This window comes from Phasianus colchicus, chromosome 1 (genome assembly GCF_987193195.1).
Source record: "Phasianus colchicus chromosome 1, bPhaCol1.hap1.1, whole genome shotgun sequence".
Classification (NCBI taxonomy): Eukaryota; Metazoa; Chordata; class Aves; order Galliformes; family Phasianidae; genus Phasianus; species Phasianus colchicus.
The window spans coordinates 48,172,443-48,195,972 of record NC_143436.1 but is presented as its reverse complement, the minus strand read 5'-3'; the positions used below and the strand labels follow the sequence as shown (position 1 = coordinate 48,195,972).

The window sequence follows — 23,530 nt, the reverse complement described above, 5'->3', positions numbered from 1 at the left end:
GGGAGATGTTTGCAAATGTACCTTCATGAGTGGGAGGGTAACTTAAAGAACAGAGTGGTTTACTTGAGCAGAAGAAAAATGTAATACTATGACATTGCTAAAGTTTAATGTGCAACAATGACCTTACAATCTGCAGTAAAGAGATACAAATCCCTCTGCATCAATAAATAACATGAGAAAGTATGCTTTTAATCCTAACAAACGTCACCAGTATTCACTTGAGGTGGAAAGCGTGAATGTCCCAGTAAGGTAACTTAAATGTAGTAAATCTAGCAGGGAAACAATATTCTCTAACTTGGACTCCATTTCCTAAAGAAAGGATTAAAAATACCTGCACGTCATCATCTTAATGGAATAGGTTGAACTGACTGAGGCAATGATAAAACATTTCCTGATATTTCTTTTACAATATACTGAGTACAAATTTGACCCATGTGGATAAGATTTATATGACAAAATAGCTAATCATATAAATTTCATCTGACAGATAGATGACAGGATGCAGATTTTAATTCTTCTGGATGAGAAGATAGTATAAACGTGAAAATAATTACTTGCATGTTTAAAAATGCAGATAGATAAAACCACTGAGAAGAATGCATTTTTACTTAGAAACACGTTGTTTGATATTGTCTGTTTATATGAGGTATCAGCTATACACTGTAATTTCAGATGAAAAAATGTTAATATTTTATACAGCAATGTTTGAGATCATAAAATCTTTTTGACTGTATTACTAGCCAAGAAATGTCCCTTAAGTACAATTTTTTACTTTTAGCATCACAGGCTGTGAAAAATACATCATACAATTGAACTACATCTTACCAAGCAGCTTCTACTGTGATTTATCCCAAGTGTAAAATACAAAAACAATATTTTCCCAGTACATTTATACATCTCATTTATCATTTTTTGAAGTAAATAAGTGCTTACACTTAATGAAATGTCTATCAAATATTCATATTTGCTTTTAGAGGTTTGTTGGAGAAACACTGCTTTGGCAAGAAAAAGAGAATTTATTTTTTGTCCAGCAGTTAATTTCACAAACTTAGCAATCACTGAAACACACAGAGCATGCAGGCTTATTATAGCTTTTGCATACAAATAGCCTAGAGGAACTGAACAAGGTGCTTGTCATAGCATAGAATAATCGAGGTTGCAAAGGCCTTCTGGAAGCCCAAACCCCTGCTCAAACCACTGTGTGTTATGGGAATATTTCTGCAGATGGACACCTTGCAATCTCCCTGGGCACCACAGCCATTCTGGACAGAAAGGCCAGTACTGATTTTCTACATGGATGCAGAAGTGTTTCCATGTACCAGTCAGCAGGGCTGATTTGGTCAGGTGCCACACCGTGCTGATGCGACTCTAACATTTGCAGTGACAAAGCTAACTAACTTAGCAAAACCTGACTGTTAGGACACGTAAACCCTCATACTGCTGCCTTCCTCTATTCTGCAGGATAGGGAAGGTCTCAGAAGAACACTCTGACAGCAACTCCTTATACCTAACAGGCAAAGAAAAGTCACCAAACAAAACACAAGATCCAGTTAAATGAAGGGGAAAGATGCCCGTGAAGAGCATCAATCATTAACAGTTATTACCAGTTACAAATGCTAAGAGTTTGGGTAATTCAGATGCCTGCTGTCTGAGCTTCACATCCCAGTTTTCTGTGCTTTATCTATCTTACCACTAGTATTATTAGATCTGGAAGGAGTCTGAGGAACTCTCTTCTGATAAGTCATTTCACATCGCTTAACTCAGTGCTGCAATACTATTCTATTACATCTGGCAGAGACACTGAGTAAGATACTTCCCCATTCTTCTTTACCACTATGCAAAAAATTAGTATATCCTTTAATAAGAGAGCCATAGTGAATTTCTGATTCACTGCACTCTGTAGTCTTACTGTAGATACTCACATTATCTGATAAATGGAAATGGAAACAACAAGTTGTTTTGGAAATCCACAAAAGCATATAGCAGGATATCTGTCTCTCCAGATATACACCATTACTCCACCAAAGGGAAGTTTTTCCAAAGCAAAATATGATGGTGAAAATAGACTTGATTAACACTATTCAGGTCACAATTCAGACTGCTACACTTTTAGGTAGATTTGCCTTTTTCCATATTCCAAACCGTGTTCAGACTGTGCAAGACTTCCTACAAAAAAATTAAATATATAAAACAACAACAATTCAAAGTTAATCCATTCTAATGTGCTGGCTTCACCACATCACATTTTCAGGTTGATCAGGAAAATGAAATTTTACAGTCTACTACAGAGAGGAAATTAGTAATAGTTGATAGTCTACATGATTTTTTTATCAGTCTCTGCTAAGCTAGGTTCATAGTAATTTGACTTGCATATATAATGAGATCATCTGATGTTAAAATTTGAAAACAGCAAAAAAATAAAAGTTTCTTAGACAAAGGTAGCATAATTAGAAGTTAACTGGAGCCAAAAGATGAAATTGAAATATGTTACAGTATCTCTAAACAAAGAAGGGGAATAATAGATCCTTTATGCATTTCTGGACACTTCCCTTCACTTGCTAGATGTGCTTTAAATGTAACAGGGCCAATATATAACAAGGGCAAATTATGATTTTACTCTGGTCTGTTCTAATTTGTTATAATAAAACAACATCTCTTCATGGCACAATGTACTAACAAAGCAAACACCTAAGCTTTAGCCCAATGTTAAAGAGTTGTTGCCATTCACAATATGCCTGTTGGCATAAGGTTCTTTCTGTATGACATGGAAAGGCAAAGCAGCACCAGATGGAGCTCAGTATTTTAATGATTCAGATAAATGTGGTTGAGGACAAGGATGATCTGCTCACCTAGTTCAGGTCTCTAACATGAATATATAGCGAGATGTTATAGAAAGCAAGCCTTGCTTTACTTGAATGCCAGTGTCACCAAGTGAGATGTTAGTTTGGATCTGATTGCATATGTTGCAATGCAATGAAACTATCCTAAAAGTGTTTGCTGAATGATACTGAAATTTGAGGTTCCTATAACTTGACAAAAATAAGGTCTTGTGCAGCACATAACACTGACAAAGATTCTCCCCTCCAAATTCACTTGCTCCATGGTAACCACTGTAACGAAGAACTTCACTTAATATATAGTAACATCTTTTACCATAGATTAAGAAATGCTCATTCTGCTTAAGAGTCCTCATCTAGCAAAAGGCAGATTGTTCAGCTTAGGAAACTGCAAACATCTTTGTTATCTATTGAGAGAACTAACACTGTAAAGGATTCTGGAACCTTTTGTTTTGCTCCCTTTCCATAGAGGGGCTGAGTCACTAAGGGCTGCAGCAGAGCCTTCACATTCCAAATGTGGAACAGAAGTCATCAGAGCATTTTCTAGCTCTGCAGCACTATTCAGATACTTCTATTCAGTATAAAACTTCGGAGTGGAATTGAAATTCTCACGTATTGTACCTATGAAACTAATGCATTTGGTAAGCTTACAGCAATCAATTTTATTCTCTTGTGTGGGAAATAGTAAAAATGCAAATTAAAAAGAAAAATAAGACAAAATCCCACTTCACTTAATAATCCCATTCTTTCTATATCCTTCATAAAAGCACTATAATTAGAACTTTTCTTCTATAACAAAGTTTTCTTGGCTGGAAAATTACAATTCCATTAGATAAGATCTCTGAAAAAATTTAATATGGCTCATATAGTCAGGGTTCTATAAATTATAATTCAAACATTTGTGAGAAGAATGTGCTTAAGAACAAAACAGGCCGGCCCCAAGGAATACTAGAAAAGATATTTTAAAACTGGGGAAAAATTCCATTAGAGCTACAGTACTAGACATTAGAAATCATCCAAACTACAGAATATTTTTTCAAAATATCACCACCTAAGGAATTAAAATTATTCATACTCCACCAGCTATACTTCCTGATATTTAAAATATAGAAATTCTAATATGTGCAGTAGAAGTAATGAAGGAATGTTGTGTTTTGAATCATTTCATGTAACTTTATAGAGACATCACATTTATTTCTGTACAAACACATATACACTCGGGCAAGATCTCTTTCAAATATGAGAACATAGCAGTGAATTGGCTAGGAAATAAATGGTATTAAAATTATATGGCACATACTTATCTATGTTCTTGCTAGTAGCTACTGAAGGGTGTGCTATTATCTCAGCAACAAAACTGCTTAATGTCTTCCCTCCAATAATCTCATTGCAGTACTGTCTACAATTACCATGTTGCTTTTCAAAGAGGAAAGGAAAAAACCAAACCCCAATACTTACAGCATGATATTCTAAAAGAGCTCTCTTTCCACCTTTACACATATATACCTGAGAAATTTCTCCCACTGATAAAATTGTTTTCTCCTGCAGGATCCCATCTCTCTGTCTTAAGGCCTGTCTCCTTTCTGTCAGCCAGTGTCACTTTTCTCTCTGCAGATTCCCTCATACAATCATAGAAGGGTACTTGTCCTGCCATTAGCCCTCTAACTGCACCATAAGTCTAACAGATGTATGAAGGAGGTATTGCTGACTCAGAACTTTACCAAATGTAGCCTCTGAAGCATAAGAAATGACAGACATCTGTATTTTTAAAAATTTCAATATGAGAAGGCAAATGGAAGTAATCTTAACCTTTGAATTGAAGGAACCATGTATAAAATAAACATAAAATTCCATGAACTGCCAATATGGATCAATTAAAGAAAGATCAGAGCAGAACAATAAAAATGATCATGAGTTTTGGGCAACTAGACTAGAGGAAAAAATGTGAAGAGCTGGGATAATTCAAAATAAAGAAGAAATTGCTAACGGTATCATTTTTAAAATAGGCAGATGTGACTAGGAAGGGAATGAATTGCTCTGAATAACCTTCTGAATAAGGTTAGAAATAACTGGATTAAATCGTATCAAATGACACTTAGGTCAGATATAGCAAAGAATAAAAAATAAATCAAGCTGCATAATACGAAAACATTAGAGTGATGTGGCAAGGGAGGTTTTCAGGAAAAGATTCTTCACTAGAAGGTGGCTTACTTGAGCAGAAGAAAAATGTAATGACTAGAAGGGGGTGAGGCACTGGAACAAGCTCCCCAGGGCAGGGCAGTGGTCACATCCCCAAACTGGTGGCATTCAAGGACTGTCTGGAAAATGCTCTCAGACATACAGTCTGATTTTTGAGTGGTTCTGTGACTTCATGATACTTATGGGTCCCTTCCTACTCAGGATACTGTATAATTCTCTGATCCTAAGGAATAGTTGGAAATACTATTGGCAATATCTATCTGTCCTGCCCTTGCTGCTGTGGGCACTCCCCTGTCTCCTGTATTACAATTTGCCAGAGGATCATGCAGTTTTTAAAACATTGTAAGATCAAACCTCTCTTATTTGGCATTGTTTATCTTCACTCTACCCTGGAAGATGTGATAATACAAGATCCTGGAAATAATGTTTCAACTTAAGAGACAATAAACTCAGAAACATGAATATAGCATGAAGCAAGTAGTAGGAAAAAAAGAAGGGGAAAAAAAAAAGACGTGTGTGGGGGGGACAATTCACAGAGAAAATAGTGGTAACATTTTTTTCCTTTTAAAACCCACAGATCAGAAAGAGTAGTTCTGTGCTCACCACAACTACTTCTTGGATCTAGCTGCTACAAAAAGCTGCGAAGCTCAACAATTTTGTTATGGCTGAGTTAATAAGTAGAGGCTACACTGGCAAGGGAAACTCAAATTTCAGAAGTGAGCATCAGAACAACAAAGATCAAGGATGAGGACTGAGATATCACTGGTATATGTGGTATAGTCCTTGCATTCCTGCTAGGAAACAGGATCTGGAAGAGTTGTGGGCATGTTTGAAAGAGGGAAACCTTGGAGAAAAGGCTGGGACGTGAAGCAAGCTGAAAGTACTCCACAGGAAAAGCTGTTGTTGGGAGTCATGAAGTGGGAGTAGAACAGTCAAGAATTCCTTAGTTCCCCTAGTGTGGCTGAGATTGTGACTAAAGCAGAAAGACCTTTAAGTGTTGTGATATAGAAATGGCGTTTGATGTATTTTCTGTTTTAGTTCTAGTGCATAATCTTTTGCTAAAATAGGACTTCTTAGCACATTAGATTTTTTTTAATGTTTACAATAACCTCAGGTGAATGTAAAAAGACCAAAGTATATCACCTTTCCAAAAGAAATACATGCAACTAATATGGGTCCAGAGATCCCATCTTATATTGGACTGGGATTTTCAGGAGATGGGGTTGACTGGAAGGAATGTGACAGTGTTAAGTTTGGGATAAAAGCCTTACATCATGCTTCTGTGTGAACATTAATGTAATAATTTCTGGCAAGAAGGCAGCAGTGAAGAAATGGTTCCCGACTCAGGAAAAATTAAACTTTCATCCATCTACCTTTTCTTTTCTTTTTCTTTCTTTCTTTTTTTTTTTTTTTTTCATTCATCAGTCTAAATTTAATAAGGCAATAAAGAATTATTGATAAAAAATAAAGATAGTTCAGGCAAAAAACAGAACTTAAAGCGCATGTTTATCAAAACATCCCATTTCCTTTAGAGATAATTTTAGGATATTTTGAACATTATTTGTATGCAGTACTTAGTATGGAATACGGTATTATTTTACTTACAATTAAAATGAATTTCAGAGATCTTCAGTTTCTGCTGCCTTCAAGACCAAAATTAAGTATTAGAATTACAAAAATCAAGAGGTTAATAGCATTAGAATTACATTTACCATTAAAAACACTTAGAACAATTCAATTTACAAGAGGCTGGGGACTCAAGAGTAACACAGTGTCTGTGCTTCTGCATCTTGGTAGTAGCTTGCTGACAATGCTCTGAGACTCTACTTATATCATTAACAAGAATGTTTTTCAGTGCATATGCACTTTTTAAAAAATCCAAATTCTAAGTATTCATAAAAGCCTGAAACATATGCTTTATGCTTCCATTGCAAATTTTTAGGATGTGTGATAATCACAGAATGGCTTGGGTTGGAAGTGGCCTTAAGCTCCTTTGGTTCCAACCCTCTGCTGTGGGCAGTGCTGCCTCTCACCAAATCAAGTTGCCCAGAGTCCCATATAACCAGGGATGGGGCATCCACAGGGCAACTTGAAATCTCTGAATATGGGAGGATAAAAACTCATACACTTCCATGTTCAACCCGATGAGATCTGCACCAAATTGTGGGTCTAGCACCATATCCCAGACTACTTATTTAACTGCACTTTCCAGTAGTCATGAGAAATAAAATGCTTGCAGAGTAAACGTAACTACAAAGGCTTCTGTCAATCCTTTTCTGCATCAGGATTCTTAGTAAGGGGTTTACAAAATCTGGTTTTCTTTTATATTAAATAGGTAATCTATTACAAGAATTAACAACAAAATCAGTAAACAAATCCATTTGCTAGGTACACAGTCCTACTTTTCAGTGATCACCTGTGATGCCATTTGAGAGAACTACATTATGTTTGAACACAAAACTGAATAACTTATATGAAAATGAAACAAATTCAACAAGGTTTCAAAAAATGTATAGGTAAACACTTGAAAAATTTCAGCGTAATTTCAAAAATCATAGTCCACACAAAATAACAAGTTTTGGAATCTTTCTGGACTATGTAGGCATTTAAAACATTGTGTTGTCTATTTTTTCTTTTTCTTCGTGTTTAATCTTTTGTAAAATTAAGCATTTCTTATCAATGAGCATGGCACTTCAATATCACAAACTTAATTTTGAAAATGTTTTCATGAAAATTTTTCATATTTTAAAAATATTTTCCTCTTTCTTCCTCTAAAACTTTTTGCTGAGCCTAACCTATATTAATGACCATTTATGAAGGTAGCATTGGATAGAAAATTTGCTGGTTGTTACTCAACTTTATGACTAACAGAAAATCTTTGCAGTGTGGCTGTCTTACCAGCATCATATTATACCAAATTGCTGCAAAGAAATATCAATTTCTTTAGCTTGTGTCCAGGAGAAGTAAAAATTCCAAACAAAGAGATGTGATGAACAATACGATCCTAAGAAAAACCTCTGGAGAGAGAACATTTAGTTTTGAGCTGGTTGACAAATATTCAATATTATGAAAAAATAAATATAAATATCTTCCATATGATTCTACCAGTCTCCAAGGAAATTTTTATATATTTCTTCTTAACAATCAGGATTGCAAGAAAGGGAAAAACTTTCTACTGCTTTTCACTTCCTGGTCAAAATAATGAACAGAGTCCTTTATTGGAAAATGTTTGGTGTTACTTGATGATAGGGCTCTCAGGTCAAATCTGTTTACTCCAGAAAAATAACTTCAAATCCTAAATCTTCACCAGACCATCAAATTAAAATCTATATTCAAAACAGTCTTATATACCCACATTACAAACAAATCAGAAAAAGCAATGCATGTAAACATGCCTGAATAGCTTTCTCCTCAAAGTGGATAACCTCTTTAGAGTCTTTTTTTTTTTTTTTTAATAAATAAACAATTCATTACAAAACTGTATTTTTATTGATATTTTGTAATTAAGAAAATCAGATTTGAATGCTTAGTAGAATAACAGAAATGCTATTAGGGTCCATTGTGTCTCATTTAAATGGACATTTTAAAGGGAATGGCCTGAATAAAAGAGATTATATTAGACTGATTAAAAATTTCTCATGTTATTTTCCTCACACACACATACACAAAAAGAAGAACAAAAGAGAAGAATGCTAATAGTGAAGAAAAATATATTAATTAGAATTTAGCTACTACAAGCCAAGCAAATAAACTTGCTGCTTTCAAAAAATAATGACTACTTCTGAAACTGAAAGAATTAAGCTAGAAATGTAAAAAAAAAAAAAACCAAAAAACTAAAGTTAGATGGATGAGTTTTACAAACTTACTATAGGAGATGATTTTCCAGTCATTTAAAATTCATTTTAAAACCTGTCAATATCTAAATTCATATCCTTAAATTTTCTACATAAGGAAATGGTGTATACTGAGTGACAGGTATGTTACTTCTGAGACACAGAAAGATATAAAAAAACTAATATATTTCTACTTCTTACGTATAGAATTATATGAGTGTAAAAATCCTATATTATTATATCTTTATTACTAGCCTATAGTGGCAACTAAATTGAAATAATAATGTAAAGTTATAGTTTCCACATTTACATGTCTCCATTTTCTTCTTCTGCCTTCATTTTCATTGTGGAGGTTCTTTTTTTGCAAAGTTTTGAATTTTAAACAGGTGTGAGAGATGGTTGTTAAAAAAGTAAGCTCAGTGTTCTTATATTCATGCTTGGCAATTGAGACTTCAGAACAGGGTGTCAATCCTACTTGTAAAAATAAATATCTATCTGAGGCCATTAACAGCAAAAAACAGGCTGTACCTATGAAAAGTGCTATACCATGAGAATGTCCAAGATAAAAGAAACAGATCTCTAAACTGTTTCGCCCACCAGGCACTTTTGGAGTTTCTCTCAAAAGCTCTCATGTAAAAGTAGAAAAGTTTTTTGTGGATGAAGGAGAGCTTTGTGAATTAGATAAGACTTTAAACACAGAGACATGACTAATTGGCTGACAGAGGTTTCAGCCAATGTGGCTACCTCAGGAACAATATCTTCTCAGGTCAAGCTTTATTAAACTACATTTCCAACATCACTTCATTACCAGTCTGAAATGGCAAGAAACAAGTATGTATGTATGCAATGAATAATGTTGGATTTAATTTGAGTCCAGAGAGTCATAAACCAAAACATCTTTTTCAATAAAGTCTGAGCTCTGAGATAGTTGGTCTAGTTCTATTTGTGAGGCCGCTACCACAATTAAAATACATTTAATCCAGGACACACAGCACCAATGCTCCACTCACTGCATGGATGAGCTAACCTGGACAGCAAAGAAAGCAAGTAGTCATGGAATCTCTCCTGGAACTGCCTGCAAGGAGTGCAGCCCCACACAGCTTTGTGCTGCAGGAGAAGACCCAAATAATCCCTAACCAAGAGGATATTGCAGATGCAAATCATCACAATTGGATCAGAAGTGTAATGCATTAAATACATTGCAATCCTTACAAGTCACGTTAAGCCCCAAAAACATCAATACAAAATGAGAACCTAAGACATACGTTGGCATTTCTATATACTGTGTCTTCCTGTTCCCTACGGACAGCTCTAGATTTCTTCTCACAAAACCAGTTCAGCAAGGGACTGCTGTAGAAATCCAGTCATGTCACCTTCGGGCAACAAAAACTCTCACTGTACATCAAGTGATAGTAGCCTTCTGGATTAAACTTGATCCTGATGCCATTGGCAGACAAAAAACATCTCAAAAATAATTGCAGTTTAAGAGCAATTACTGTAAAAGGAAAGGTGACTTTTGACATGTAGGGGACATCTAGTATGAAACATTCACTGTGCTTTTAAATCTATCTCCTATTTGTTTTTTTCCCTTGAGCCCAGTGTCCTTCAGAAGATTTTTGACATTTTGATTTGTGAAGATTGATGGCAAGAAACTCTTTGATAAAAAAATCCTACTCAGCATTTTTGAGGGTGAAGTGTCTCACCGGCCTTTTTATCCTTCTTCAGTTATTTACAAAGTTTCTGTTTTACCTTTGCACTCCATGCAAGAGCCATAATTTTTTCAAATCTAAATCAATTTTTCAGCAACAGTTACACCGGATTTCTTAGTCTATCAGCTTTACACCACCCTGTAAAAGGTTGGAATTTGTCAACTCAAAACCATACTTATTTATGGGCTCCTTCAGTCAATCAAAAAGGTTATTTTAAAAAACTGTTTATTTATTTTTGAGTTTGGACTCTCTTGATCCAGATTTCCATGCATCTCCTTACCTTTGTATGTAAAATTGTCCCTGTGCTGTATAGTGGACACAGTGTCTGAAACTGAAACAAGATTTTATCAGCAAGATAAATTTTATCAACAAGATTTTTTTTTGGATACAGAGCACACCCTGCAAAAGGATAGCTGTTTATTCATACCTATATGTTTTTCTGTAGAAAGCTGCTGAAAAAAAGTCTCCTCTGGCTATTTGCATTAGATCATTAAGTAACAATAAATCTTTGGGAGATCAGTCTGTTTATAACCTCTTCTGGCTGAACTTGGATGAGACGAACAGTCCTATGTTCAAATTAAATAGCTGGAAGCACTTCACTCATAATACATGTGATGGGCTTGCATTTCAGCTTGTTTCTCTTTTTGCAGGCATAGTTTCTGTCACTTTGATGTCTCCATCCATGATTTGTGGATGCAATCAGACACAGTGCTTAAACATTAAATAACAAACTGTACCTGCAAATGATGGGATATTATGCTGTTTGTGAAACTGCATCTCTTGCAGGCTGAGTAATTTGTACTTTAAGTTCATTAGTTGTAGTTATTTGCATACTGAGTAATAGCATCAGGAAAGTGAGAGACTGAAATAACTTACATGGAGCTCATGAAAGCTACAGAATGCTTGATATTACTTACGGTAGTGACTAATATCCAAGTCCTAGTTTTGTCCAAATGCCAGTTATTGAAATGGGAAAATTCATGTCACTCTTATTCACATCTTACTGTTTTACTCATTGTAGCTCTCTCCCTTATGTCAAGGGACTGGGACATTTACATAGTGTTTTTCATTACCTTGAGATAGATACTGGCTATCCTTTTTTTCACTTTGCATATACATGAGTGCACATGTGTTTGTGTCCGAGCAGATTTTTTTTTTTTTTTGACAATTTCAGGTAATTAGAAGAATTAGGGTCCTCCATCATTATTAAAAAAGGGAATATAATGGGAATTTTATCTCCTCTTGAGAATATTCTTGAGTATGTTTTAAAATTCAATCAGTAAGAAAAGAAGGAATGTGTAATCTGTAATACATACAAAACCATATAATTGAAAATGCATTAATATGTAGAAGGAAGATCCCTCAGCTCACAAAAACTGTCACTGAGCTGTTGACTTAAATGATAAGGTGACAGCCAGCAGTCTGACCCACTGCAATTAAAGAAATCACACATTATTATAGAACAGAAAAGGAATATGTGAACACTGTCAGAATTAAAATACTCATTGTCAGCAACCTATAATTTTTTTTCTAGCTAGAGAGCAATATAGTTTGTCCTAAAGGGAATCCTGATAGCCATAAGTAAAATCCTCCATGTAGCCTGACCTACTGTGCCTGTGCATTATGGACCATCATCACACACACAGCTATCCTGGTGCTTCCTAGTGGCAGGGTGTGCACTGGACATATGTTACAGCAGGCATGCACACAGATATCTGCCACTCAGAGAAAGGCTCAGAGAACAATCAACACAGTTTTGGTGGTGGAAACTTCTCCTAGCCACCCTCTTCTCTAGTAGGTAGGGGGTTTTGGCATGTGGAAAGTAAACTCAACTTGAAGGAAGGGATTTGAAGACAAAAGGAAAATGACAATTAGAAAAAGGATTATCTAGTTGAGCTATTTTCCTGACCTGCACCCTGCTCCTGACTATCCTATAAACTACCCTGGCAAGCTTCAGGTAGTAACCTGGACACTGGCTGAGCAATCTGTTATAAACCGTACTCCTTGATTAAGTTAATATCCACAGCGGCAATAAATTACTTACAAAGTTTTGTCTTTTCAATAAATGAATGTACTGAAATCAAAGCTGAAATAGAAACTTATAGTCACTCAGAAGGCAGTGATTTTTTATGCATACAGCTCCTCAGAGAGACAAATTACATAAGCTAACTTTATAAAACACCTCTCCTAACTGAGTTCTGCAAATGCCACTTGAGGGCTGGAAGTCAGCCTAGTTCTTTTCTGCTCATGAACCACAGTCAGCAGCAACATTTACATAACAGGACTCTTGTGAACAATTGCAGTGATGGCACACAAACCAGAAAAAAAGCAGAGCAGTTTGATATAATTGTTTTGGCTCTGCAGTACTAAGAAAAACAAGGGAAAAAAAAAGTAGTAGATGTCATATCTGCCAGAATGAAAGATGTTAATATTTGACTATACTCAAGAAGAACAGCTGTTGATTATAACATCTCATATTTGCATCATCACTTTTTGAGCATTAACTATATTTGAAGTTTCAGTCCTTGAAGATCTTGTTGTTTTTTTTTTCCCTACTCACTATTTCTAACTTCTACCTCACTTTGACATAGTCATAAGTCTATTTTGGTTTTACGCTCAGGGACGAGTCAAGAGTCATGGAGATATTATATTGTGTGCTCTTTCTGTCATCTGTAATTTCTCTCAACATTCATCATTCTAAATCAGGCTCCAAGTTGCTACTAAATATATGCCTCTTACTGAATACATGGTTTGAACCCCTAAAGTCCTGTTCCATTAGCACAAAGGTACAGCCACATCAAGAGAAACTGCTTTATAGATCTCATACTACTTCAACATGAACTAATGCACATCTCCTCCAAACCTGAAAGCCATGCAATAATATTATTCAGTAATTCCATTATATCAACTACTGGAAAAGTAGTTTCTTAATTAACTAGTATTCTTAAGTTTCTGGTTAAGAATATGCCTGATAGTAGATACTTATAACAAGAGTGAAGCTTACACTGAGCTTTTCTTTCCCCTTCTCATCTTTCTTTATTTCTTTAGAGGACACCTATTGTATACACCAGCTTCATATCAGCCAGGTGTTGCCCCAAAAATGTCAACTACTGCTTGAGGCAGGGAGCAAATGCAATTTGGGACACACTGGTGACAGATTGACACTTGTAGTGACAATGTTTAAATTTTTAACCAGGCATGCAACAGAAAAAACATACAGTTTGAATTATTCCTGAAAAATGCACCAGCACGCTAACCTAACATCTTACAGCTGGGATATGCAATGACTGATGTGGAAACAGCAGCCCAAAAGGACAGACTGCCTTCCATGAAATATCTTAAACTAGTTTCTGAAACATTCAGTAACCATCAGGAGACTTGCTTGTTAGGTCAGAAAGGAATGCTTTAAAGCAATTCATTACTTCTATATGGAAAAATTAGTATACAAAAATATGTAAAGTATATAAAATATAGGGCCTGAATGTTTCTTTCACTACTTAATAGTTTCTCTTTCTAAATTTCTACCTATCAGTTTCTACAGATATGCCTAACGTTTTTTCAAATAAAGTTTGTATCAAATCAATTTCCAATTTATAAATTAAACATCTGAGACAAAATGTGAAGCAAAACATATTTAGTACTTTTCATAGCACTGTATGAGTAGTTTAGTACAGTCATAACAAGCAAAATTAAAAACAAACAACACAACACACAAAAACATGCCAAGCTCAAATTAAAAGCGGTCTATTCCTGTACAGCTGTTTTCTACCCAACATCAACATCCTTTCGTATGTACAGTACTTACTTAAACCTAAGATGATTTTCTTTTAAGAATTAGAAATCCAATTTTATACAGATTTCTTTCTAGCAGCTCGCTACCTCCTCCTTGATTTGCATTGTATTTATAAATCTTTATACCTGTGAAAAATGCCATGCGGCCAGTTCTTAGTCTTCATTTTCTCTTGAAATGATAAAGTTTCCAGAAAAATGCTGGGTTTTTACTATCTCAGAGGGATGAACACTGCATTTAGAATGATAGATACAATCTGCATTTTCTCTTTATATGAAAGTGATGAATATATATTTTTCTTGGAGTCAATGGGCTGATCTTAGCGCTATTCAAGATTTGGATGAGTATGAACCACACACTCAGAATGTAAACATTCATATCATACCTCCAGTTAACCACTGCCAGTCACCTCTGTAAGGCATTGGTCCTATGTAATGTTTAGAGAAAGCATCTATGTCTGGAAACAGGGTTATTGATACCTCAACTCTAATGAGAACTTGCTTCCTTTGAAGATTGATTCTTCATTTTACTCAATACACAAGTCTATTTCAAAGAGTCTTAAAAAATTTAAACACTGTGGTCATCAAGAATCCCAGAGCCAGGATATCATATTTATTTACCTCTCTTGTGAAACACTAACAGATAGAATAACCATTGAAAAGCAGGGAGAAGTGTCAGAAAATGAAATATGCTGCTCTCTTAGGTTATCCATTCACTCTTAGACCTCTGTTTTCTACATCTTTATTAGTTCAGTGATGGGTTCCTTGGCCAGAAATCCCCTTGTTCTTTAATACTGGTTACACAAAGCACAAAAACCACCATAACTTGCATTGGAGAATGGTGTGATATAGCTGAAGAATCTGAATGTGAATTTGTTGAGTAATACTGGTAAAATGTTATAATAATTTTCTACAGTCAGAAACATATCTATTCAGACCTTTCCCAGCTACATGATTCTGACGTTGTGCCTCGAGTTATCTCAACATGAATTAATTCATTTCAGATTCACTTTTTCATTCCATGAAGTTAAGTAAACATTTATCTCCCTGCACCCACCATTTCCTGGGTATTTTGCTGTGTTATGCTTGTCAGCTAGTCACTGCAATGCATTATTCTTTTACTGCAGTGTTTCTGAGGAACACGGCTTCAAAACTGCATTGTGAAGAGGTCTGTAAGTTTCCCGTCTCTGATTGCAAACTGAAAGCAGGACTAACATAATCAAATGTCAATATATGGACTGCCAGTAGCCAAAGAGGAAAGAACCTACCACCACACAAATTCACAGAATGTAAAAATTTTTCTTTCAGTCCAGCAGTAACAACCTGTTGTTTCTGTATACATTCTCTGGTCATAGAGACAAACAATCCTCTCATTTTATCTGTGAGCAAAGTTTTCCAGTGGAAACAATATATCTAATATGAACAACAATTAGAAAAGACATCTACTGTTAAAATATTCCAGAACTGAAACACTGCACAATTAGCAGTCTCACCAAAAAGGAGAAGTAGAAAATCATGGGAAATAATCCAGGCATTAACCAATCACACCACACAGCTAAAATCTAAGTGTTATGCAGCACAGTTACTCTGCAAGAAGGAAGAGAGGGTGTACCAAGAATGCACTTATTTCTTTCAGGATTATAATTCAATTTAGAAACTCAAATGATCATAAAATATACATGCTAGGGTTTCATTTTAGGTCAGAGTCATAAGTTTTAAAAGACTGGTATCCTAGATTTTAAAAACATTATCCTGAGTGATGTAGCACAGCCTCATATGGATCACTCTTAGTTTAGAAAATGTACAATTACTGATGCCAGCAAGAAGTCACACCAAGGCCAGATGAGATTAATAAGAAATCAAACTGCATGTCAGTAGCATAATAGAAACTGAAATGAATAATCAAATGGGCACAGTATTCATGCAGCCCAAGCAGGAAACTTCAAATAAATGAAAGGCACAAGGAAAGTCTATCGTAAGCACTTAAATCATAAAGTTGAAAAAGTTCTTTGTGTAGAATGCTGCAAATTTCATAATACCTAAAATATAAAGGGATTTCATAACTTTCACCATAGTAAAAGGCAAGAACTGAAAAAAATCACAATATATCAAGATTAGTTCAAAACTGTCAGATGTAGCAACATGGAGAATTTATTTCACATTCATTTTCTACACTTCCCAAACTTCAGAGATATTTTCAATGTCTCTCCTGGTGGAGGCAGGGCACTGTTCTAAGATATGAAGCTGTACAACCACAGCAGCATTCCCATGTTCTCAGATCTTGTTTTGCAACTCTCAACCATTGGTATTTTTATGGGAAGCATATATAACAAAGAAACAAAGGCTGTCATTTAAGACACCCAGCAACAACTTCAGTACCAAAGATGGTACCTTCCAGATTATCTGAAGGAATAATTTAGGGCAACTCTCTGACGTAATCAGTGACATAACTTAATATCTATCAGTACCAGGTTCACTATAAAAAATGTAACAAAAAGAAACATTTTAATTACAGTGGAGAGAAACAGCTTCCATTCCTTATTCCAGTGTTCTGCAAAGAAGAATGCCTTTTAAGCACACAGGCAAAATATCTACACATGTACCAAACTTTCGGTGTCAGAAGGGGAGATAATGTACAGCATTTAAACAGTTTACAAATGTCTGTAACCTGAAAATTCCCATACCATTTGCATCAGTGGCAGGCCAACAATGCATATCAACACAAGTGTAAGTTGATCAATTTCTAGTAAAAGTAAGTATTCAGTATACCTATCCTGCATGGAAATAAGACTTAAGTCCCATTTAAGTATGCTCAGTAGAATGTATTTAGGTTTAAGAAAAAAAAAAGACCTAGGCAAAAAATTTTGCATATCTTATTAATACATTTTTAAGCAGTTTACATTCATTTTACACTCCTGTCCATAAACGATTCACTGTTTTAGGACATTGTGTTAAAAATAACATTGACATAGGAAATTCATACGCGCTTTTCAATTATTTTAATGTTTATGATTTGGACTGCAAAGGAGATTGTAGTCAGTTTTCAAACTACCAAAATATCTCCTAAGACCCTACACCTTAGCTGACAAGAACAGGAAGGCAGGGATCTTGATAGGTCTCTGAAACAAGTACGAAGATCCTCATCAAAGAGTGGAACACGTAAGAAATGTACGTGCAGAAGTGAGCACTGCACTGAGTAGAATTTAGGCCATCCAAAACCAGCATTTGTTTTCTCTATTTGCACAACTCAGAGGATGAAATTCTATGGCCTACTTGTACATAAGATTGAAAAAGATGACTCTAATGGCCTGTTTTGGACTTCAATCCATGTGGCTGATTTTCCTTTAGGCTATGCTTTCCTGCTGCTTTGGCAATAAGTAGTCTATATTTAGCCATGCTTAAAAGCATTTTTCCACTACTACAACAGAGCAAAGGGGTTTCAGGGTAAACACAATTCACATTCTGCACAGATTTAAAAGTTTAAAGCCTTTTTTTTTATTATTATTTTTTTTCCCAGGGAAACTCCTTTACCTCTTTTTCCATTTGAATTCCTTCTGCCCTGATATTTCTTTCAAATACTTCCCTCTTTTCTGTCTGTGGATTGGATTTTCTGTAAACAAGGATGTAGTCAATCCGACATTTTCCATCTCTAAAATACAGTCCATTGGCTTTGTTTTTATCAGGTACTTCCTGTAAAGAGAAATTCAAACAATTCAGTAATGCTAATTTGCTTTGGTAGTTGTTGCATCAGCGTTTACATCAAGTTTTCAGTAATACTCAATAGGAAAGATAAGGAATTGTAACAAGACATCCAAGTTTTCATGTACTTTACATACAGTGCCCCTGAGGTTGTCTGAAAGAAGTACAAATTTCCCCATTTCAAAACCAGGAGGTCTTCTTTGGTAGATGTTTGGCCATATAGATATGAGATAGGAGAGAACAGAGAATGCAAGTCAACTTTCCCACTACCCTCTAGAAAATTGTGAATAACGTTTTACATTAAAAAAAGAGCAGAAAATAGTGTAAGTAAAAACTGAATATAAAAGAACTTAGTATAGTGGAATGTCTAAGTACACCTGAGAAGAATTATGAATGGCTTGAACATAAACTGTACAGAGAAACATTATATTTGGTGTGAAGTTTCTCCTTGCTTTGTGATTACAGTAGTACCTTTGCTTCACAGGACACAGTCTTGTGCCTTCCTCACTCATAACTCAGAATGTTCTTGGCTTATGGAAAAGCTGAGGCAATCCACTAGATTTATTTGAACATAATTTCCAGTGTTTGGTCTAGTGATACATAAAAGCAGTAAGTACTATTTCTTGATTATTTCCATCAAAGAATGTGCCTGTTCAAATTTTTGCTCAGAGAGAAAGAAAACGTTGTTAACAAGAGGTCAAGTGGGTCCTTCTAATGAGATCCAAGAGGCAAACTGCTGGTCTGTTTTAGAAATTCACGAGATGAAGTCCTCTGAAGCTTCTCCTCACAACTAAACACTACTTCCACATAGCACAAATTCTGCCTAAGGATTAAATTTGCTCTGTAATATATGATCTAATCCCCAGGAAAAAAAATTAAACTGCCTTTCACTTATAGGAGAAGTAGGGAATTTTCAGTATACTTTCAATTAGAACTGCTTTTTTAACTTCAGTTACAAAAAAAAGTGTTAATAATACTGATAGGCCAATTGATTCTTACAAAAAAAAAAAAAAAAGAAAGAAAAGAAAAGAAAAGAAAAGAAAAGAAAAGAAAAGAAAAGAAAAGAAAAGAAAAGAAAAGAAAAGAAAAGATCCAATTCAAGTTGTTAAATGTAAACTTACTACCTGATTCTCAGTCAGCATTTTCTTTAAATGGAAAAAACAATGAAAGCATCCTAAATGTACCATCCTCTTGGTACACCCAGTTTACTAAAAGAAGAAAGGAGAAATCTTCTAAGATTCCTTCACTGCAGTGCCTGCCTGACTCCTGACACAGCTTAATACAGGCTTGATATAGTGGGAGCTGTTCCTTAAGGTGAAAATGAAGGCAAGAAAAAAGACATAAGCCCTAAGGAAATAACAGTAATAAACCATTTATATCTATACTGCATATAATGCTGACAAATGATAATATCATGATATCAGAAGTATTTTTCACAGCATATTAAAAATGAAAACAGCTCAGGAAACACAGTCATTTTTTTTTCCTATAAACGATGTTGAGAAGACATGAAAAACCAAGCAGAGCATATAAATAAAAGAACAATGCAGCAGAAGATTCAGAAGCAGCGGGCCAGCTTAGTGGTTCTGCTCTGGTTTCTAAGCCTCCTGCTGTTCTTCCAGTTCTGCACGTCCTATAGACACCGTGTGTATTTTAGCATATGAAGAAGTGCAATGGGGATGTATCCGTAGAGTAGAGAACAATCTGTGCTGAGGGCCTGCTGTACACACCGTGTAGGATTGAGGGTTTACTTTGGGCCCACTCCAGTGTTGTTCCAGAGACTCTCTAGCTGATATCAGCTCAAGTATATCTCTCTCTCAATTTATTTGCATCCAGGAAAGATCCAGGTTTGAAATCTGGGACTGCTCCACAGTGCAATCCAAAGCATAAGTAGGGCCTATTGAGAGATTCACTTCAAATTTACACTCCTGATTGGAACTAAAATGGTAATACAGACTAGCTCAGACTTCAACACAAGGAATGTATCTTTCTCCACAAGGGACAGTGAATCCATTGGAAAAACAGATTTGCCCTCTGGCTTCCTATGTTTCACTTTTCTCTGAAGAAAATTCATTTAGCCTACACTCACTCATCAGTGCATGTAGAAACTTATGTTAAGGGATGCCTAAGAGATTTAGATAAGTTATTTATCCTGTAGGACTTATTTCTCAATAAATATGACTGCCTGAGACAATTACTTTCTCTCTGACCTGTGAAACCATCCCAACTCCAGTATTGTCATTTTTCTTCCAGAAGGGTAGCTTTGACAACATCGCCACGTGGAAGTAGTTTTCATTTTAGAAATTCTGTATGAGAAATTCAGAGTGATAAACTCTAGTAGACTGGTATGGGCTCTAAGAAGGTACACTTACTGTCTCCCTGTTATACCCTGTAAGGAGGATTTATAGACCAAACTTGTTACAAGAACTCTGAGGGTGTAAATGTCTTACATGATATGGAGACACTCAAATTATCTTGTCAGTGTCAGGAAACAGCAGCTGCAGGGCTTTTTGCACCAGCCTCAGCATTCTAGATTTGCACTATTCCAGACAGAGACTTTTCTGCCACCTTGGTATTCATGCTTTCCAGACATTGCCTCTCCTTTCAATCTGTCATGACTTCAAAATTCACTTTTCCTTTTAAAAAAAAACCACAAAAAACAAACATAAATCTAGTACTAAGTTTTACTGCAGTTTTTGGTGGAAAAGTTGTCTAGATAGGTATGTCAAATCTCCATTCCTTTGTCTGAAAAAGGATACCAGAAGAAACTGGCAGAATGGAAAATACTTCATTTTAGCAATAAACTTAGCATTTCTGGCTATCTAAAGTTGTGTAACTGGGAATTCTTTTCCAAAGAATACACCAGTTTTCTTATCCTTAGACCCTCAATGGCAGCCATCAACATTCATAGGCATATGACTCATATACATATACATGTTAGGAGGACTTTTGCCTAAGAACTTATCCTAAGTATCTCATTACTTCAAATCAGATAATTTGAAACCCTACCAACCATAGAGACTTTAAATGGAACTTCATAATCAAAAGTGCCGATAGGAAAATCAAGGGAATTCAAACTTTTATCTGCAAGTCTTCTGAAAAAATAAACCAGAATGGATCCCAGCGTTCACTAATTTAAGGACAGATTAGATTTTGTCTCCATTCCTGCTTCCTTTGGTACTTAGTTATTATCAATATGAATGCTCAATAAACATACGATCATAGAATTTTGAGGAGATCACCTTTTCCTGCTGTTTGTGGCTACTTGAAATTACAGTCCACTGCATAAAAATTACCAACTGGGAGAGATGGCTAATACTTGTGATAACCTGTGTGGAAAAAGAATCCAGCAGCACCCATCTTTTAGAATACAGTTCTGATCAAAGAAGGAGAGAATTTCCTGTATGGGAGAGTAAGTTCTTTTTCATAATGCCATTTTGACCCCTTAAATTACAGTTTTGCGTAGGATGCCAGTGTATTTTTCCATTTATCTACGCTAGTCAGTATATTCATTTTGACACCATATATTTAATTATATGGAGCTTTTTCTAGTAATGAAATTATGTGGGCTGCAAAACAAAGTGCCTAAAAGTTAAAAAGGAACAGATTTGTAGTTTTCTGTGAAAGCTTAGATAGTGTTGTTCTAGATCCTGGTCACTGAGGAAGACAGGAATTTGATGGGAAAAAAAATGTAGTTAACATGTACTGAGTTAAATACAAGAAAATTAAGCTGAAACTGCACAGAGTATCAGAGGTGCCATAAAGAACATCAGAGTTCTTATGTGCAATATGAATAACTTTTTTTCTGCCATAATAGTGGAAGTTCCAATTTATACAAAAGATTGTTAAAACAAACACTATTCTGCACAATGTCAGTAACACTAAACCCAAATATCGTTAGAATTTGAGTTTAAAGTGAAGAGTGTATGGGTGACTTTTACAGTTTTAATTTCAAAACTACTTATATCAGCTGGAATCTCAAGAATATATACGTTATTTTAAGTAGAAATCAATTTTTTTGCCAGTTTCATCATTCCAACTTCCTTGAACACAGAAGGCTAATTTAATACTCTATAGAAGGAAAGGCAGAATAGATGTAGAACTGAAGTGTAGATCTTAAACCATTTTCTCCTTCTTTCTGTTGCAATTCTAATTCTCAGAAAATGAAGCTTCAATCATAACAAAGTTTCAAAATTCTAGTCACAGTATGTCCCAAGATTTAGATTTGTAACTGTACACCTAGTACCTACTGTTCTCTGATCAATGCACAAAGAAAAACATGATTTTTAGTTTGCTCAGACCTCATCTCTGTCTGAATGAAACAAAACAAAATAATGACACATCTTTAGCCAAAGGGCATGCTGAATCCTTATCTAGCTCTACATCTTTGATGGTACTGTTGATAAAGCTTTATCCATAAACTCTTGAAGGGATTTTCTGGTTAAGCATGAGCAACAGACAACTGAAGCAAGCAGTATTCCAACTTGTCAGCTAAGCAAACTGATAAGAAAACTTTGTGTTCTTTTTTTTTTTTTTCTCTAAGGTTTTTGGATTATACATTCATTTTCATGGATTGAAATAAGAACATCTGAAAAATGTACAATTTCCTTTTGGAAATCTGGGGACTCCATGGACTTCAAAACTTTTCTTCCTTACTCTCTCTCTTTTTTTTTTTTTTTTTTAGTAGGCTAAGACATTCCTCTTTTTTTTTTTTTTTTCTCTTATACATATAATTGACATATTCAGCTATTTTTCTCAGTTATAGTTATAGAATAAATAAATAAACAAACCTAGTCAACTAGGAAAGTTTTCAGACATTTCCCCTTTCCCCTTAAAAAACCAAAAAAGTATACATCGAACAGGTGAAAAAAGGTTTTGCTGTTAAATTAACAGCAGCATATATTGTTCTCTCTCATCACTTCTCTTTCCAATCATTTTTTGCTCACTTTTCCTCTTTAATATGCAAAAGTTGTTTGCCTTTCAACCCTGCCCTTTAGTTAAAGACTACATGATACACGACCACAAAAAGCTACACATAAATACAATGTCAGGTTACTGTATTATAATTCAAGCAGGTGAAGAGGGCCCTTTGTAGGTTGTAGGGGAGGCTGTGAAAGAGCAATGAGGGAAGGGGAAGATGAAATTCTGAGCAAGGTCAAACACATCTCTGATGGAATGAATTTTGTCACTCTAATTATCTGTCTAAACATTCTAGGAGCGTAGCTCTCTGTGGGCTGAATTTCTAGTACAAGAAAAATTGCTCCATCAAATAGTCTTATTGTGCTCTCTGTATCAGTTGTAGTTTCCATGGAAATAAATAGGATGTTGTCACACCCCCTAAGCAGGCAAAAGGAGGTCTTAGAGCCAGGGATGAGTCCATGGTCTCCTCACACCCCGAGGTAGGCATAGCATTCATAGGCAGTTAGAACAGTTAAAGGATATCACATTCCCTTCTGTTCAACAG

General features: G+C 35.3%; 1 protein-coding gene across 5 annotated transcripts in view; it reads right to left on the bottom strand.

Annotated features, from left to right (window-relative positions):
* ANO4 (anoctamin 4) overlaps window positions 1–23,530 on the bottom strand; it is a 172,170-nt gene that overhangs the window by 71,957 nt on the left and 76,683 nt on the right. For all 5 annotated transcript variants that reach the window (XM_031600390.2, XM_090140352.1, XM_090140342.1 and 2 more), the window contains exon 4: window positions 17,899–18,057. In XM_031600390.2, coding sequence (XP_031456250.1) covers window positions 17,899–18,057 — 159 coding nt within the window. The remainder of the gene's footprint in view (window positions 1–17,898; window positions 18,058–23,530) is intronic.